Genomic DNA, 19,911 nt, shown 5'->3' on the forward strand with positions numbered 1-19,911 from the left:
TATTCCGTGCGTACTAATGTCAATAGCTGGCATCTTATGTATACAGGGATTGTCATCGGTATCGGGTGACTTTTCGGAAGGCTTCGTGTACACGCTCTTAAAGTAGGAATTTAATAAATTGGCTTTATCGTAACTGCTTGTCAACACATCTCCATTGTCGTTTCTCAGCGAACATACGATAGATCGTTTACCTTGAACTTCCCTAGCATATGACCAAAATGCTTTTGGGTTATCCTGTAACTGCTCTACTAGTGTTTTTCTTTTAAAATTCGTGAACGCATTCCTGAACGCTTCCTTCGTGGCGGCTTTAGTCATCCTATATTTTTTTATTATTAGCTCGCGTTCATTAGTGGATAAATCCGTGCTGACTTTTTTCATTTTAGCATGACACGCTCTCTGTCGCCTCAATGATTTTCTCACTTCCGCGTCGTACCATCTCGGTTCGCTGCCTTCTTTTACTATTTTACTAGGGATGTAGCTATTTATTCCCGAAGTTACGAGCGAAAGAAAAGCTTTCCAAGTATTCTCTACATTTAACTTTAATACTGATTCTTGAAACTCGGGGAAAGCATTTTTCAGATGACTCTTAAACCCATCAAAATCAGCTCTTTTATAAATGAAAACTTTACGCTCTTTTTTAAAGTTTACAGCGGTATTTAGAGAAAACTTTGCAGTTACTACCCTATGGTCACTTATTCCTTCGACGGTGCCAACGTTTATTACCTGATGTGGTATATTTGTCGCTAATTAATCAAGAATATTTTCTCCTCTGTTTGGTGCGGATGCTATTTGAAACAATGAATTAGATGTAAATGTGTGTAATGAAGCCTCGCAGATCACTTTATCCCTCCCACCAGGAATGAAGCTATAAGTCTCCCAATCTATAGAAGGTACGTTGAAATCTCCACCCACAAACAAGTTTCTTTCAGGATACTTGGATGCTACGCTGTTGATTTGATTTTGAAAATCCAACATTGACGTTATATCTGAGTTAGGTGGTCTGTAATACGAAAATAATAAAATAGTTTTGAATTTTGGACATTTAATTAAACACCACACAGATTCAACGCTGGTCTCAGTTACGGTTATCGCTTGGCTGACGATTGAATTCTTTACAGCTATAAAAACTCCGCCCCCAACTCGATTAATTCTATCTATCCGATAAACAGTGAACGATTTTGGGAAGATCTCATTGTCTGAATCATCATCTGTTAGCCAACTTTCTGTTCCAAAAATGACGTTACACTTCGTACTATGAATTAAATGGTGGAATTCGGGAATCTTATTTCTTAAACTACGGCAATTTAACCACAGCCACGATTAAAACTTCGGAACTAGTATTATTGCGATTCGGGAATAATTCTGATTTGCTTTTGTCGAATAGACTATTCACAGGCTCTATACCGCTGATAAATGGAAATGCATGTCTTATTGTCTCACTATCAAAAGACTTGAGCCTTGACTGCCTTTGAACGTATTGCTCGACTGACGCTTCTCGTGCTTAAATGTAATACCTGAAACGCTGATTTTTCTTTCTACTTCTCTATTCTCATTTCTGGAAGAATTTTTGTCTGAGAAAAGTTTTGAACTTACCCCTTTATTTTTCAACCCACTAATAAATCTACACTCTGCCCTACTCTCTACTCTAAAAAAGACCTGCAGTGCTCAAATATGCTACTCGCTACACGACTAGCCGACTCGGCCGTGTAATGGACTCCCGAACGGTTCAGAGGGATCCGACACGATCGGATTGCCGGCCTAAGGTCCACGAAGGAGGCTCCGATGTCCGTGCAAAAACGACGCAGCCTCTGGTTTATGCCTTCCACTCGGCTCCAAACCAGAGAACCACGATCGATCCTCGGGACAAGACTACAAATCGAAAGCTCTATGCCGACCCCAATGGTCCCACCCACCCGCTTCACTTCGGCATTCAGATCCCATTGCACTTGTAGTCATGTGTAATAAATAAATAAATAAATAGGATACAACTATCCCTTTCACGAAGTGAACACCGAGAAGCAAGGACATATTAAATGTACGAGCGGCGGCTCATTCGACCAACGCAAACCTCAGAGAGAACTTGTAGGAAAATATGACAAAGGAATGGCAACCGAGGAGGCATGCATTAGGGTCCAAGACTTGTGGAATTCATTTCGACGACGGCATCAATTATGTGTCAACTTAGTTGCATCAATCCCTACACGTCTGCAGAAAGCTGTAGAGACAGCGGGTGACGCTTCAAAATATTAATTAAATGAAAAAATCATAGTTTTACTGATTAAGCTCCCATACTACTCTGATAAAAATCCACCACAGCAAAATCACGGCTGAGCCTGGTTAAGAAGTTTGAAAACATGGGTGACCTCCCTTTAGATCATAAGTGAATAATTATTAATAAAATAATTATTAGTATGGCTAAAATAAATCAAATACCAAATTATATCCACCTGGTCCCTCTAGCTAATTGTAGATCGTACAACCACTGTAAGGAAAGCGTCAGTGCTTTTAAGCACCCAACTACCCAAATTTCCACGTGACCAAGAACTAGAAGTTTGAATACTATGGATATCATTTGAATAACGATAATTTTTCATTGGGACTGTCAAAATGACTGCAACTACGAGTATATCTTGTTATTTACGGTGGATTGCTGATACTATGAGTGGGATTTTTGCTCAACGAAGATTTGACAGTAACTAGCTTGCGGAATGGGGATGGATGTATTACCTAATGCGAAATACTTTCAGCAAAATTCAGCATTATTCTTAGCAGACGAGGAGATGAGAATCGTTAAATTACCTCAAATCCCCAAAGACTCGTCTTCTACTCGCCTCGTACGAGGTAGGGACTCCACGAGCGGCCAAATTGTGAATTTCTTTTCTCGCGAGGCCGTTGGCAACATGATCATTTTGGGAGAAAAGCGCCCTCTTGCAGCAAGGGCTCGCTCTCGTGAGGATGAGTGGATTTTCGAATCCTCGGCTGGGCGACACTCCGACCTATTAGGATAGGATCCATTAGAGGAAGTTGGAGGCGCGTCCTACGCTACGGTTCGGACTCCCTTGTTCAATAAGGTCTCGAAAGCTGAGGTAAATACAGACGTAGATATGACATAATAACATATTCGGGTGGTGCCGATGAGAAACTCCTTTTTCCAAAGCCCAGCAAATTTAAAGTGAAATTTTATCCTCCGCAATCCCTGGAAAGACACGTGGCCCCATTGACTGACTGATTCACCCACTCACTCACCAACGCACATCCCATGCCACTCAACATACAGCCATGGAAATTTCAGCACACGTTCTGTTGGCGCTCGAAGAACGGATTTTTGGGATAAATAATTCTTGGGGTTTGCTTTACCTCATTTATGATAAATTTCGACTCCCATTGGAAAAGAATTGAATTTCGTGGAGATCTTTTTTTCTTCCTGCTCTTTAAAGGTGTCTTTCACTCAAGTTAATGGTTGAAAATTGGTATTACTACACCGAAATGGTAATGTCTTAAATACGGAGGTACTCACTGGGAACCATTATTTGGCTATTTCACTATGAAGGTAATTTGAAGTGTACAATTATAATAACAACAGTACTACTGGTAGGTACATAGGTTTAGTGCAACTTCACATTTAATTTTATGTGTCATTCATGATGGCCTGATGAAGACAATCGTCGAAGGACAAGTGGAAGGCAAGAACGGAAAAGGAAGACCTCGAGCAAAATATATGGAACAAGTAAAGAGAGATGTGAAAGAGAAGAAATACGTAGGTGTGAAAAGATTAGCTGATAGGAGAACTGAGTGGAGAGCTGCGTCAAACCAATCCTAGGATTGTTGACCACTGATGATGATGCTGATGATGATGTCATTCATACGTATAAATTTAGAAGGATTGCATTTAGCACCAGATGACCCGGTGAACTTCGTATCAACTTCGTGTGAATCTATATTTATAAATCAATGGCAGTTAGTTCTTCTCATTTAAAGTCATTAAAACAACTGATGTATTTTTTTAAATTTGGCTAATAAGGGTTTAGAATCATTTCTCATTCAATAAACTAATGAGTGTAATAAATCTTGTGGTGGCACCAATTGTGGAAATTTTACTTTTTCCACCAGTACAACCTAATCCAGTAGATTCACCGCTATATCTTAACGCCTTACAATATTGACAAATGGTTTTAATATCCCCATCTCCTGATGATTTATCGCCACAGTAAACTAAAACCCGATCGTAGTCAAATAATACTCTTTCAAGGATCACAGGAGCACAGCGTCTGCGAAAACGCTCAATTTCTTTGTATCGTACGCGCTACTGTTGTGTATGATATGCGCGAACGTGCTGCATTCTCTAAGCCTATCCGCTTCATTATCAGTCACTCTTTAACGCAATTCTGCCGTACCAATACGACTATCATTTTCATCTGTCTCTCGCCGGTCATCAGTACGGTTAGCACATGATGTCATTCATACGTATAAATTTAGAAGGATTGCATTTAGCACCAGATGACCCGGTGAACTTCGTATCAACTTCGCACATTTGATTGAATTCAACGACCTCAGTTTGGTGGCCATCTTCACAGCATCGGAAATAATCAAAGAGAAGAAAGTTCTCGCGCACTTATCCGTAAATAGTGTCGCTTTGCCAAACTGCATAAACGAATGGCTATCTTAACATAAGCATTAAACTGTTAATAACAAAAAATTAGTCTAAAGTAAGTAAAAAATGTTTTCGCGTAATAAATTTGTGAATTATTAATGGCAAATGAACTTTTTAACATCTCAACTTTTAAACCTTCCCCGAACTCTCACGAACATTTTAAAACTAACATTAGCCAAATCAGTTTAGCCGTTCTCGAGTTTTATCGAGACTAATGGACAGCAATTCATTTTTTATTGTATACATTCATATTAATTGAATAAATTCGAATTGAGAAGACCGTAAAATAATTGCTTTTTCCTTAACATATTATAGAAATTGACTACAGAAAATAAGCGTAAAAAATGCACTGCAAACATATTCGGGTGGTGCCGATGAGAAACTCCTTTTTCCAAAGCCCAGCAAATTTAAAGTGAAATTTTATCCTCCACAATCCCTGGAAATTCAACGGGTAGTTTTGGCTCGTGCAGACATGATCTAGGCAGAATAAGCCGCCAGCAATCCACAGCTATCCACGTATGTTGTGACACAATAATCACTCCCAAAATACAAATATCGAGTGAGCATGAATATTAAATACAAGAGGGCGAGAGGTAAGGAGACAAATTGATCGCTTGATGGTGGGGGAGGGGGTCGGGGTTGGGAGCAAGGGGGGGGGAGGGGAGGCAAAGAGCGGGAGAAAGGGGTCGGGCGGTGCCAACAATCGAACCAACGGCGACGCCGCTTGTGTTGTGCCAACGGTGGTCGCCATGGAGACGCGTCGTGGACGCCACTGCGGCCTCGAGTGACCACAGTCCACCGCCGACAGTGGAGGGGAGGGGGGGGGGGTTGCGTGGAGGGGCCGAATGAAGTGCGGAGTAATGTTTTAGTGAAGCACAGCAAACATGAATTATAGCCACCGACTCTTTTTACGCATTTCACATTCATCAGCTGGTATCCTGCATTTAATCGGGCTACCAAACATTATTATTAATAAATAAGATGTTCTCCAGTATGTAAAACTAAATAATACCTCTCAATCCGCCCCTCAATAGATGAGTGGCGGGAGGTGTTAGGACTCACGCCGTTCACATTTTTCAATTTGTTGGCGAATTGGTGGCAATGCCTGATTTATAAGTGTCGTTGGGGAGCAGTTGGAATACTTCACTTGGGTATCTTGGTAGCATCATCAGGCGAGACGGAAGAGGCAAGACGGGCACCACGCGCCGAGCAGCCCAATCTAGCAAAGGCGGCATTAATGGCAAAGAGGCCGCCGCGATGCTTGAATATTCGAGTCCAGCAAACGGTGCGTAGAAAAACACACTATGGTTCATAAGCTTAGACCATCAGAGAAATTGATCGGAGAAGAATAGAGGCCTTCAAAGAGGTGGTGCTGGAGGAGGATGCTTAAGATGAAATGGACGTACAGGAAGATAAATAGGAGAAGGTGCATAGAAGAATAGGAGAAGGATGGCTTCTATGATTCGCTGCATTCTGACGAAGAAAACTGTGAATTGGCCACTTTATGAGAGACAGCAGTTTTGCGGATATCACAACTGTAGTGCAAATGTCTGCAAAAACCCACAGAGGAAGACCAAGGGACAAGTAGCCATTGGGCAGATGAAGAAGTATACGAAGGAAGGGTAGACTCAGGGAAGTGGCATAGGGAGAGATGGGGAGAAAAGGAAGACAGCAGTATGCATACAAATTTTAAAACATTGCAATATTATTAATGAACGTTTCAATTACAAGTCGGCGTAGAAGAACGTAAATCAAATGACAAGCATTTGATTTACGCTCCAATCCGATGGATGGATAAGGATTCAATTAAAATATATACCTAATAAGTCAATTTTAAATATCCATTTTGCATATGAGTGCTTTCTGTGGTACATATCAACAGATATAATAATGGATAAAGCTGATATTCTTAAATTTAATTTTCAAGGCAATTGGGCAATGGTCATATTATCCTTTAGGCATTAATAAAGATTTTCTAACTTTGTCTGAAATTTTGGTTCTTTTTTTCGGTGAAAAAATAAGTTAATTTTTTATCTACTCTTGAATTGGATGGATGAGGCAGATACTTTGTGGAGATCCGTTATGGGATATGAAGTGAAACATTTTGCTCTTTCCACATAAAAATTTATTAAACTACAATCGACATGTTTCGGAGTCTTGATGATGCTGTAGTGAAGCGAAGCATGTCGACTGTAGTTTAATAAATTTTTATGTGGAAAGTGCAAAATGTTTCACTTCATATCTCATATCTACTCTTATTTGTATTGTGCTGTGTATGTACTAAAAAAACGGAAGCGAACACGTGTAATACAAACAAACAACACACAAACAACAAAGTGTGGTGTGTAACAAAATTTAGGAGTAAATAAATTATTATTATTATAATTATATGCATATCGTCTTCATTCGGAAATTTGCATTTCTGTTCTACGTATATATGCAATGTTTTTCGAGGCTACAGAACGCCATTATTAGGATTGCAATATTATGAAGAAATGAATGAACGAAGAGTCTGCGCAAAATCGCGCCTGGGTTTAAGCGAGGCGAGGTTTGCAGCACGTGGAAGAGCGCAGCGTGGCTCGTGTGGTGTCCGCCAGGGGGCGATCGCCAGAACGGCGAGAGAGAGAGACAGAGGCGCGGAGAAGGCGGGCGATGTCCGTTCCATCCCGTCGACCACGAGGAATTCCCTCCTCTTCCTTCCCACTTTTATATTTCCTCATTACGACGATTTGTTGGACATTGTACGGCGCTGGATATCCACATCGCACGGCGTGGGAGAGAGACTTCGGAGCGATTACGTTTGTTTCGCGATGCAATCATCGGAACAAAAGACGAACGGTTCGACGAAAATTGTCGGAGATTGGCGGGTGAAGAAGGGTTTGGTCGTCACGCCAAGGCCAAGACATTACCGCGCTTCTCTCCACGAAAAAAAATTTTCAATGCAATTCGCTGAAAAGAGAGTTCTCGCCAGAGTTAAACCGCAAGCAAGTCGACGGGGAAGGTCTGGGAAAGGCCGCAGTGCTAAAGTTTCATTCTGCGCTGACACGCCGAGCACGTCAATTCATATTGAGCGATTTACTTGGCGATGTGGAGTTTCGATGTAAAATTAATCCAAGCAATGAACACATTCATGAGGGGGAAATCAAATCTATTGAGCCATTTTAATGTTAGAGGCAGATAAGATATATTAGATAATTTATTATGAAAAATGTTCATTAAGTAACAGCCATTAAGGAGCTTTTGAGTTATATATATGTAACATTTTTTAAAACCTAAGACCTAATTGATCAAAGACGCAAAAGAGGAAAATAAGAGAATTGTACAATGCAATATTATACAAGTAATAAGAGAATTTTTAGAATACTTTAAAAAATATGGGTAAAAATATGAGACTTGTGTGAATGTTGTAATGTCCCAGGGGAATGTCATGTGGTGGAATTAAATTTTTAACTTGGAGTGGTGAGGACTATTGGGGGGTCTGAAACATCAGGCAGCCAAGGCAAAACTAACACGCATACAAAATATTTTAAAGGATCGTTTAGGTTTAGAACTTAAAGATTTTATTTGATTTTCGGGTATCTTTCGCCACAAAATAACTACAAAAATTATAAATTCACCCGAAAGTTTTCATACCTTGATTACGGAATTCAGGGGTCGCAAAATAATTTCAGGAGTGTCAACTTCAACCCCCACATCCCCCGCCCCCAATCCTCACTACGGCCGTGTGAGTGAGTTTAAATATTGAATATTTTTTTAAAATTTAAACGAAAACAATAATTTACAAGAATTATTTGAGTCTGTTCATAATTTATACAGTGGCACTACATTTCCGATCATAATGTAGACGAGAATATTATTAACCGTTTTGTTCTGATTGATAATAACTGAATCTTGCCCCATTAAGGCTTATCCTTATCGTTACATACCTGCAGTGCATACAATAACATCAAAAGTAGGCGACACGGAATCGCCAAGTGACAGTGCCGGAAGAAGAGGGAAAGCACTCAATTTGTACGAATGCTAAACTGAAATCAAACCCTGTGCCTCGGAAACACGGGTAATCCCAAATCTAGAAATAAACGAAATCTGTTGGTATTTTTGTGGTTTTGGATGATGGAATGCATTTTACAGGTTTAGAGTCGCCCAGTGAAAACTGCATAAAATATGCTCTGGCTACTCGTATAAATAGTGTGGTTCAAATATGGTATTGAACATTTTTTGGTAACGACAGCGCATACGTACAGAGTTTTGCACACGAATTGCAATGAGAAAAAATTCCCCTGGACCGGGAATCGAACCATGGACCTTAGGCTTATCGGGCCACTGCGCAGAGATTCCTGATTTCTCGGAGGTAGGAGGCAACGCGAGGGAGAAAGGACTTCAATGAAGCCACAACCAATGGAGAACCTCAACCTGCGCTAAAGCCAAGTATGGCGGGGTGTGTAATATTTCCAAGAGCCTCGATACAGTTGCCATGGGAAACAGGGGATCCAGGTGGAGCAGGGGACGGCGCATTGGCCTGGAGAGCCGAAGGCCCGTGGTTCGATTCCTGCGATCTTAAAGAGTTAGCAGCCGAGGACTTGAACTCTCTTCCACGAAGGCCAGCAACCATCTCCCATACTACGTACTCCGGAAAATACAATTGCATACATGATGAATTACATATGACGAAAATTTAACTTTAATATTTAGAGATGGGAAAAGTAGGGTAAACATACAGAGACATTCATGAAGTGGCGACTCAAACCACAGCCACGCCTGTTTAAGTGATATTATTAATCCAAATAAAATATAGGGTATCCGCGAGAGACATTGAATACAGTCACCACAGTTAACGCTCTGTTTTTGCTGAGTGGCGACAAATGGTCGATTTTTCAAACGTGCATGGGGTGTAAAAACCAGTAGCCTCTTGATGGGCAATCTCAACACTTCTCCCTCAACATTACATGGAAATCTAGAGCGATATGGTAAAAACCAGTTTATTCTGTGTGACAAAATGTGGTGGTTTCCTATTATTTTTTTATTGCCTAAATGGAAAGATTATTACTCCTGGAGTACGCATTTCACGCTTTTCTATTTTTAAATGACGATATCTATTTTTCGCGATGAAATGAGAAGTGAAAATTTTTAAGCGCGCGAAAACGCGACGGCTAAGTACGAATGCTGGGAAAATCCCGTGTGACGTCATTCTGTTTCCCGCTGTCGTCGTGTGCGGTGACCTTGGGGCGAGGGTATTGTGCGCCGCTGCGATGCAGGCTGCAAGCAGGTAGCAGAGTACTCTACTAGCAGGTAGCGCATGGCTAAAATAAGAATTATTAATACCCTATCAAACAAAGGAAACTTTCCGACCATAGGCAATTTTAAAAGGTGATTATTAAGAGATGTTTCCCTGAGCTCTGTGCCTCATGCATGCATTGGTAATCCCAGACGATGTAAAACTCCTATCTACTCGTATAGAAACTAGGTCCGTGTGACGTCACGTGGAGTGACATCGCATGAGCGCCAATCTGGCCTTTTTCAATCAGGCCTTTTTAGAAGTCGCGACGCTGATGGACAAAGCGATCCGAAATTCACTGAAATTATAATCAGGGCTGCTCACCAACACTTTATTCGTGTTAAAGTGATCTATCAAATCCGCAACTTTTCAATGCTACTCTTCGCTATTGTAAAAATTGTATAAGAAGTAAGTAAATATTGAGAAGAAATTAATGGCTCCTCACTCATCGCCGTGCTGCGGGCGTATTCGAAAATGAAAGCACGATTTAAATTCGCCCTAAGTGGGGATAACAAAAATAAAAATTCAGCGTGAGGAACTCCTCTTTGAGTCCCATTGGCTATTTCACTGTCGGCGACCACTCAACTGGGCAATTCATTCTGCAATATTCTCACTCGCAATATCTCCAGTTATCGAGACAAGATCCCCTCAATCCACTTTTCATAACGATTTCAGATTGCCTGCCATCACTTACGGCCGACATACAATATTTATCCACGAGCCGGAATGTTTTTCTCTCTGCTAAGCAAAAACTATCCAATCAATATTTACTGAGATGACTCCGATATGAGCGATAGAGAGAGAGGGGGTGAATAACAAATGAACGATTCACTTTTCCAATACGAGACTCCCGACCGCGTCCTTTGAGAAAATTGCACCTTCAGAGGGATGGTGGCTCTTATATTATTTATAGCAATCACCTGTACCTATCGCATCGCTTGGTTTTTTAACTATTTAAGGCACAATTGGAGAACTTCAAATTTCACAGCGGCCCCAGTAGAACTGGAAAGAGCTGAGGCGTTCACAACTGACATGGTAGAACGAAGAAGTTCTCAAGGCGAAAAATATTCTGATACGAGTAAAAAATTCAATTCTTAGAAATTGAATGCGCAATATTCACTACTGAACATTATGCTGAATTGCATAAATACAGTTCTCTAAATTCAATTACCACCAAGAGTCAAAAAGTGCAACACTAAATCCAATTATGGAATTATCGAAATTTATCATGGGTTGTCAACATTATAGGTTAATTTACCGAATATGGTAATATTTGGATGGATGGAGGAAGGTACACCGCCTCTTCAATCGAAATTGTATTTAGAAATAGCCTACACACTGTTAACTTCCGCCATGTGTTATGCTTAAACGCAGTCTAATAATATTAACTCTTTCAAATGTAACCTCTTTTTCCCTCAGTCCCTCAAAACTCTTTCCTTGAGGGCGATCTTACTTTGATCATTGCATTCCCGTTTAAACCTTAATCGCATACGTACATCTACATACTACACATAGTATACTACCCGAAAAGGGTGGCGGGGCGTGTTGCTACACCAGCCGTGTACAATCAAAAAAGACATGCTCTAATGAAGTTTCACCTAGCATTCATTGGAGTCCTTCATTGTTTGGAGGAAAACCAATGCCCATATCTCTCCGTTCGGCAAAATATCTCTCTTAATTTATCGTTTCTGTCGGACCTGGATATGTGTATAGTGGGGCTCCAAGATGATGTTCTCCGAGTCCCTCTGAAAGGTATCATTTTCGAATCATCTAGCAACAGGCGCGCAGCTAGGAATTAAGGCTGGGGGGGTTTAGGTGCAACTAATACCGGGGTGTTTGGGGGTGTGGAATACCCACCAGGATAAGCGGTAGGTGCGAGATTAATAAATTGCTGAATTTTAAGATAAATGGTTCAAAATGGTGAGTTTTACGGGTTTCTGAGGGATATTTTATTAATCCTTACACTAATCTATTATTAGTAAGATCAATCCGATTAAGTAAAATGGATTAAACTTTAAAAAATTTCTTTGAGCTCTGGGGGGAGGGTTTATCCCCCAACAGTTGGTCACCAACTGCCACCTCTCCCTGCCAACAACAGTTGGCCACCTCCAAATAATGTTTGAGCTCCGGCCAATGAGCCGTCAGTGCTCGGAGGCCCAAGGGACCGCTTCGAGAAATGATTGAACGCTCGTTCTGAGCTGCATAGCAATCAGGAGGATATTCATGGGCTGTTTTAGTATCGCTCTCTCGCCTCGAATTCACTCTTTTCGTCGGGCTGCCAAAAACAGCATCAACGGACCATTGTGCATTGGGCACTGACCTGCCTCTCCTGGGCGGTGGCGGTCTCTTTGGGGCCTCCCTGGGGCCCTGGTCGTCCGTTCCGAACCTCGCCTGCCCCTCCGCCCGCTCCACACCCCTGAACAGGCTGAACAGCAGATCCGTGTTGGCCGCGCTCACCACCTCCTCCCGCTCCCTCGACACCGACTCCGCCACGCCACCTGCGGCCGAAATCATAATCATTACTCAAAGAGTGTCAGTTAAAATATAATAGGGTAGTTTCCATTGACTGCGATTTGTTACCCACCATTAGTGTATTCATAATATACAAATTATTTGGTTTTAGAAATCCCAGCGTAGACGAAGGCAATGGTCAATTTTAACCTCATTTGAAATAGACCAGACTGGCGCCCATACGATGCCACTCTACGTGACGTCACAGGGACCTAGTTTCTATACGAGTAGATAGGAGTTTTACATCGTCTGAGATTACAAATGCATACATGAGGCACAGAGCTCAGGGAAACATGTCTAAACAATCACCTATTAAAACTGCCTATGGTCGGAAAGTTTCCTTCGTTTGATAAGGTATTAATAATCCTTATTTAAGCCAAGCGCTACCAGCTAGCAGGGTACTCTTCTACCTGCTAGCAGCCTGCATCGTAAAGGGACTCATACCCTTGCCCCAAGGTCACCTCACATGGCGGCAGCGGGAACCAGAATTACGTCACACGGGCTTTTCCTAGCATTCATACTTAGCCGTCGCGTTTTCGTGCGCTTGAAAATTTTCACTTCTCATTTCATCGCGAAAAATAGATATCGTCATTTAAAAATCTAAAAGCGTGAAATGCGTGCTTCAGGAGTAATAATCTTTCGATTTAGGCAATTAAAAAATAATAGGAAACCACCATATACACCAATTATGTACTCTATTACAGTCCTCTCGCGGTTAAGTTCTCATTAATTACCATGGGAAATAATTCCCTGCTCCGGCTATCGAACCACAGACTTTTGGCCTTCCGCATAAAGCACACTACCTTTTAGCAATCAGCTTTTTAATTTCATGATAAAATGTGAGCAACAAATAGTAATTCCACACTTAAATAAGTAATTCCACTACCGATCATGGTTTCGACACACTTCGATATTTTCAAGGTTCCGTAAATGCCACTGAGGGTCGAAACCATGGTCGGTAGTACAGTTATATATTAAAGCGTAGACATTTTGTGTAGAAAGTTTGACACCTCGTTGGCGGAGGGGAAGAGTCCTAAACTGCCAAACCGATGGCTGCGGGTTCGAGTCCCGCCTGGGTAGGTGGTCCCTATCCAGAACATGGGTGTTAATGATCGTTCATTGTTAATTGTTGAACATTCCCGTCGTTAAATACCAAACTAAAGCTGTTTTCGGGGCAACTGAACAATAAATAAATAACTTACTTACCATTTGTTGGTAATACATATTTTATCGTGGATATACCGCATTTCCAACACGCTATTCCTGAAATGATTTCATCGTTTTCATTCATTTATTTGAAACATTCTCAATCGGTTTCGGCTTTGTGGGAGTACTTACTTCCTCCATCTGCCATAGTGGATTGATTTTAGGGCTTCAAATATCGTTCTATGAGCCTCAGGACAATCGCAATGAAAGAATTCAGAAACCTGGATATCGCAGTGGTCTGCGCAGTTATCCGGAAAGCTTAAGGTCTGCGGTTCGATTCCCAGCCGAAGGGAGTTTTTTCCAATACAATCAATGTGAGTAACCAGCTGATGATGGTCACTTGTAGTATTCAAATTTCATTTCCCATGAGAAACGGTAAAGGCGTGTTTAGGACTTGTCACGTGGGTCGCAAGGAAGCTGATGAGCGGCCCCCTACCGATAAATGTAGCCCCTTATGTGAATGATTGATGAGAGTGGTGGCTCAGCGGATAGAGCTTTGGGCCATTGGGTCCGGGTTCACATCCAAGGTGAAGCCTTCGGACATCCTCAAACAAAAATCCTCTAAGTGCGACGTGGCCTACGGAAAGGAACTGGCCACCCCCTTAATCTAAATATTTTCACGCCTGTGGCCAAATCTAAGGCGAGTCTAACCTTAACCTATCCAAACCAATGCAAGGGTCGTCTGCCGGAGTGAGAGTCATTAATGAGGAAGAAGCAAATGTCCAAATGAATATAAAATAACATTTCTAAGACATTTATCATTTGACCTTCAAATTTTATAATTAACTGTTGTACACCTCAAGGAATTGAGGGCGGGAGATTTTCCTGCCTGCGATTTAAATGTTACAGTTTTTTCCTATTTATTATCTTTCGTTTGTAGGATTTAGGCTAAAATTTTAAGGAAGAATTTTTGGGCGGCCAAGACTTCTTTTATATCGCAGGTGTGTGCACAAAATGAGGTAACAAAGGGTAACGCGTTACGATGACCCCTGGAGCAACACTGCAGCGATTCTTTCTTGATTTCTCCTAGATTAGGAGCACCTATACCAAATAGGTCAAAGGGTAGGAGCCAGACGAAAGGTAGTCCAGGTGATGGCGTCAAAATAACACTGTTGCGATGGAGGTGGGAGTAGGGCTCTATTGAGGTCTCTTTTACGCGGATACCATGCAAGTAAGAGAGAATTTTAAGGCGATGCTGCGGTGATTTCCGATACTTACATTTGTACAATTATTTTTCATTTAATAAAACTATGTAAAAAACAGCTTTTTTTTTTAATTGGTCTGAAATAAAAATGATGAAATTCATCTCTGGCCACCGTTTCAAATTAAGAATAACAAATTCAAAATTTCAATTAAGAATAACATCTTTGAATGGACAGATCGATGATTTAACACATTGGGCTGGCGTCCCAAATGGCATTACAAGTTTTCTTTTGTCGTTGGCCTCGATTCGATAAAATTCAAAATACATGGCGATTTATTTAACTCTAACTAAATTAATGTAAACTTTGGCATGGATAATGGAATACACGTATCACTCAAATCGACAACAAAATAATAACAAGGATATGGATCAGTATTTGATCCCTAGTATATATATATAGGTACATCGGGTAACAGGAGACGCATTAATGTACAAAAAAGCATGACGGACTATATAAGGTGTGTTATGAAGTGTTAGACATGGAGGACAAGCAGAGGGAACTTCTAAGAGACTACTTCTAGGAGACAAGACATCTTGGACGAAGTGAGTTCCAATCGAAGAGGAGGTGAAGTGCGATGAAGGAAGCAGGCGTGATGAGCAATGGCTGATGCTTTAAACTGTTCATTTCTGGTCGCCCCCCAGCGTTCACCAGTGTACTTCGTTCGGCCACTTTTCTAAAGAGCGAATCGTAACACCTGGCTAAAGTTGTTCACCAAGATGGGTATTACAAATATGATTTTTTTTTTCAAAATCGGTTAATATCTTCTGTTCGCCAATTATCCTTAACATTTCGAAATTTTTAACGAAAAGTGCTAAAAAAAATTAAATGATTTTAATTTGGTTTGAGTGAGCACTCCTTTTTTGCAATTCGGTATAATTTTGAACTTTAATTGATATTTTAGACCAAATACGTGAGCTTACTTTCCTATGAGGTATATATTGAGAAAATGAGCTTTCACCGTGTCCCCGAAAGCAATTTTGTGGTGTAGGCAACCCGCAACACGAATTCTCATATTTTTTTTTGCGTGCGATAAATGACGCGAAATCTTCTTCTTCTTCGCACAATACGCCAGTCACTTGGCGCCATTTCAGCCATGTTGCATTAATTCGAGCTCGTGTGTTGGCGGTTGTGCTTCCATCGTTGCTAATGACAGAGCCCAAATATTTAAACTTCTCGACCTTTTCAAGGTCTTCGCCATCGATGCTGATCGTGCCATCGGTTTGAGGTCCACACTCCATGTACTCAGTCTTCTTGGTCTTTAATCGCAACCCATAGTTGTCGAGTCGTACCTTCCATAGTTGAGTTCGCTGCTGTAATTCGGGTCTGGTGAAAGGAAGAATAGTTATTTGGGCATTTTCAATTATTTGCAAAACAAGTTTCTGTGTTACTTGAATACCTAATGTATTTTTAAGAAAATAATGAATTGTAATGCAACTGCTTCAAAATACACTGCGGTCATCTACAAATTTTTAAACTTCACATATTTTTGTGTATAAATGTTAAAAAGCACAAGGACGTTTTAAACACAGTTCTGAGTTGACTGCAATTTCGCGAGGAGGTCGTTGAAAAGAAAGAGTTGGCGTGAGGGATTAATGTGGTGGATATCGGAAGTGTATTTGCATAAGGATATAAAATGAAACTGGCACGAAAGATAATAAGGGAGATTATAATACTCGACCCCACCTCGACTCTAGCGGCAAGAAAGAAAGAAATCGAATTCCGCATCTTCCGAAATTTTCAGCTTTTATTCCGCAATTCCTCTGACGCTGGTTCCATTTTAGAAACGTTCGCAACTTGGCGAAACTAAAACAATGTCATCAATGAATAGGTCATGATTTTTTTTAATTTTCGCTTAAATCAAATAATCCTTACCATCAATGCTGTAGGCAAACTGATAAAAGAACATGACACCAATATGCATATAAATTAACAAGAGGTGTGTGAGCTGTATTATAGAGAGAATTTCGATCAAGCGAAGTATGGAAATATTTATTGAATTTTTTTCTAAACCTGATATTTAAATAAAAATCACTTTAGTAAACGCAAGGAAATGGTCTCTCTCATCATCAGAGGTAAAAAATTCTGAGATTGGTTTGACGCAGCTCTCCGAATATATTTGTCCCTCAATAATTTTCTTCACTAGGTTATGATGTCTCAGGATAATGCGGATTAGGCCGTTCCGCCTTCTCATCAAGATTTTAATGAGGATTCCCTTCTCTCCCACTATTCTTAAAACTTCCTCATTAAGGACTCCTGGTGTTTTCCACTGTATCTTCTTTGAGTGGGATTTTCGAATAATGTGTTGGCAACCACCGGCCTCTGCTCTGTGCAGAATGCAAGAAACCTTCCTTCTTTTTCATTTCGGTTTCCCAATCAATATTTTCCAGTTATTCTTCCGTCTTGACAGTCGCCGAAGACCGTATTCCAAACACAAAGGATAATAAGATCTTAGAATGATGTTGGACAAGCAAATGCATGGAATGGTACTGGGCCGATAAAGTTTTTCTCTCCACATGTTTTGCTATGGATATCACACATTATCGTGCATATGTTCTTAAATGCGGTAGTCATAATATTTTGCTGTATATAAGGAAATCTTGGAAAAACTTTAATAATTCGAGTTTTCTACGAGGCTAATGTTCCAGTTAAATTAACCGTCTATCCATCTATACTTCACGCAAAAATTCTAACGATACGCATTACCTATACAACGCCAACAATCCTATCGAAATGAGCAAAAAATATATCCCAGATGATTGCTCGCCAACGCGGAGAAACACATCGGGAATGACACACTCAGTTATTCAACCGGAAGGTTGATTTGGACATGTGAGGGTAGAGCTCGCATCAGACTAACCCACGGCGGTGTAAATCGAAATATTCAGGGTAGGAGGGTACAGTTGTTGTTTTTGTCGGACGCCATCAGCACTTTGGGGGGGGGGGCGGTCCCTGTCCATCGGCCAACTTGAAGTTGTTCTGGCTGCCCGAAAATCTTCACCATAGGGATCGGGTTTGTGTAGTAGTGGTCTTCCCACTCCGCGGGCCCGCGTTTGAATCCCGGCGGTGACGGAGGTTCTTCAGAGAACTCACGATTCCTTCTTCAGAGCCACGTGAAGGGAGGGCACTTCGCGCACAGCTCTCTGTCCGTCGGATGGGCCGTAAAGCCGTGGTCCCCTAGGCGCATTTCGTCAAGACCATGCTTATCTCCGGCTAATCCCTACCCTTCCCTCATGGCACAATTATCCTCAGCTGTCGTCCCCCTGCTCCTAGTACCACACCACACCATACCAAAGACTTCAGCTTGGGATTTCATCCCGATACTTACCGTCCGATCAGGCTCCACAAGCCCATCACGCTCCTTGCACGCGTGGAGATCGGCCCAGAGAAAAATTCAGCGATAAGTTTGAACGACGCACTTCACGAATAATTACCTTCACAACTTTGGGGCGTTTATAGATTAGAGAATCAGCATTGACTGGGCGCCATCTGCAATTCCTCTGACGGACTAACCCCTGACAATCCGCACATTCGGTGCTGAAATGGAGTGAGATTTTTGTTAGGCTCCGCATTGCCGTTGTCTCTTCCGCAATTTACTCTCTCACCAATCCCATCTTATGTCCCATTATTTTCTCATCCCAAGATGTCTCCTTCCATGATTCACGGTTTGAAACAACAAAACACGTGTAAAAAGGCCACGAAACAAATGACTGCGACGCTTCCAAAAATTTCACGCTAATATTCCCGTTTCATCAAAATTGACAATTGATCATTGATAAAATAAATCTTAGATAATTTTCGTATCAGTTTCACCTCGTAATATCCGAACTAATCTTTCCTGTGAACGTCGACATTGACGTACCCACAGAAGCTGCAATATCTCGCTGAGGTCTCCCTACGCTTATTATCCATAGCTATTTCTTTCATATGAACCGGCCTCAACAAAGTAAAGCAATAGAAGACCATTTAGAATGAAGTTTCAAGTGGTTAGCGGTTGAATTCACGCACCCATTCATTCATTGTACGTACATACCTTTGGCCGCTGGTTCTTGGCAGTGCTTCTCCAGGAGAATGGGCAGTGGCAGGGGGGGCAGGGCGCAGACGGATCCGCCCGGGGCAGAGGTCGGGGCGAGGTTGGGCTGTTGCCAGAACGACTGCGGCAGCGCACGCATCTTCATGGGCAGCGGATCTGTGCGGGCGACGACCACGGTGGAATTAGACATCAACACAACGCACTCGAAACTATTTTACTCAACCAGTGCGTCGAAAAGGATGTACTATTCATCTCAATTGAAGACCCGAGTCCAAGGACCAGATTAATTTTTGCAAAAATGGAATTTCCACAAACACATGAAGCTCTCCTTCACCGGAAGACAATGTTATTTTCAAAGATGAGTATCAAATAAGTTCAGCAAGAACCGCTGAAAACTAAAGTTCTCCTCTCTGCGTGCAAGTATAGTTACTTGCTTCTAGTTTTTCTCGAAACTTTACCTCTGGTTATTATCTGGTTCTAGCACTTATGTTTTCAATTATTGTCTCTCTTCCTGTAATGTGCGGACTGCCATACAAATAAATGGTGTCTAGTTTCTTTTTTTTGTAACAGGTTTTTTTCAAGCAATCGACATTTTGCAGCAAAAATTCTGATGGAAGGTATTAATGATTGGAAAATAATCACAGACGGCCAATACAAGAATGCAATTGCATTGGCCGTTGGCCTGTATTTGAGAACTAAACAATAGTTTCCACTGGAACACAAATAAAATAATTTTCATTCACGCCTTGCTTTTGGATCCACAAAGAGAACAAGGAAAATCTATGCCACATACAGTACTCCAGCTACAGAAATACCCGAAAGAATAGAAGCAAGAATGTAATTAGGAAAAAAGAACCACCACAAAAGAATCAAATAGGTAATTTTCTATTTTCTAGTGATATTGCAGGTCATTTGCATCAAGGCACCATTATATCATAAAGAATCAAGCTGTATTGGGAACAAAACTTTACTTAATTTATATTAATCCTTTGTTTTCATATTAAATCCTCTCGGGCTTTCGACGGGGTTGGTG

At 41.2% G+C, this 19,911-nt stretch overlaps 1 protein-coding gene across 2 annotated transcripts in view; it reads right to left on the bottom strand.

Annotated features, from left to right (window-relative positions):
- The window catches only part of LOC124158467, a 72,105-nt gene that overhangs the window by 19,097 nt on the left and 33,097 nt on the right, over positions 1 to 19,911 (bottom strand). For both annotated transcript variants that reach the window (XM_046533580.1, XM_046533581.1), the window contains 2 exons: positions 18,879 to 19,034; positions 12,247 to 12,424 (listed from right to left, as the gene is read on the bottom strand). In XM_046533580.1, coding sequence (XP_046389536.1) covers positions 12,247 to 12,424; positions 18,879 to 19,034 — 334 coding nt within the window. The remainder of the gene's footprint in view (positions 1 to 12,246; positions 12,425 to 18,878; positions 19,035 to 19,911) is intronic.

Source organism: Ischnura elegans, chromosome 5 (genome assembly GCF_921293095.1).
Source record: "Ischnura elegans chromosome 5, ioIscEleg1.1, whole genome shotgun sequence".
In the NCBI taxonomy this organism is placed as follows: domain Eukaryota; kingdom Metazoa; phylum Arthropoda; class Insecta; order Odonata; family Coenagrionidae; genus Ischnura; species Ischnura elegans.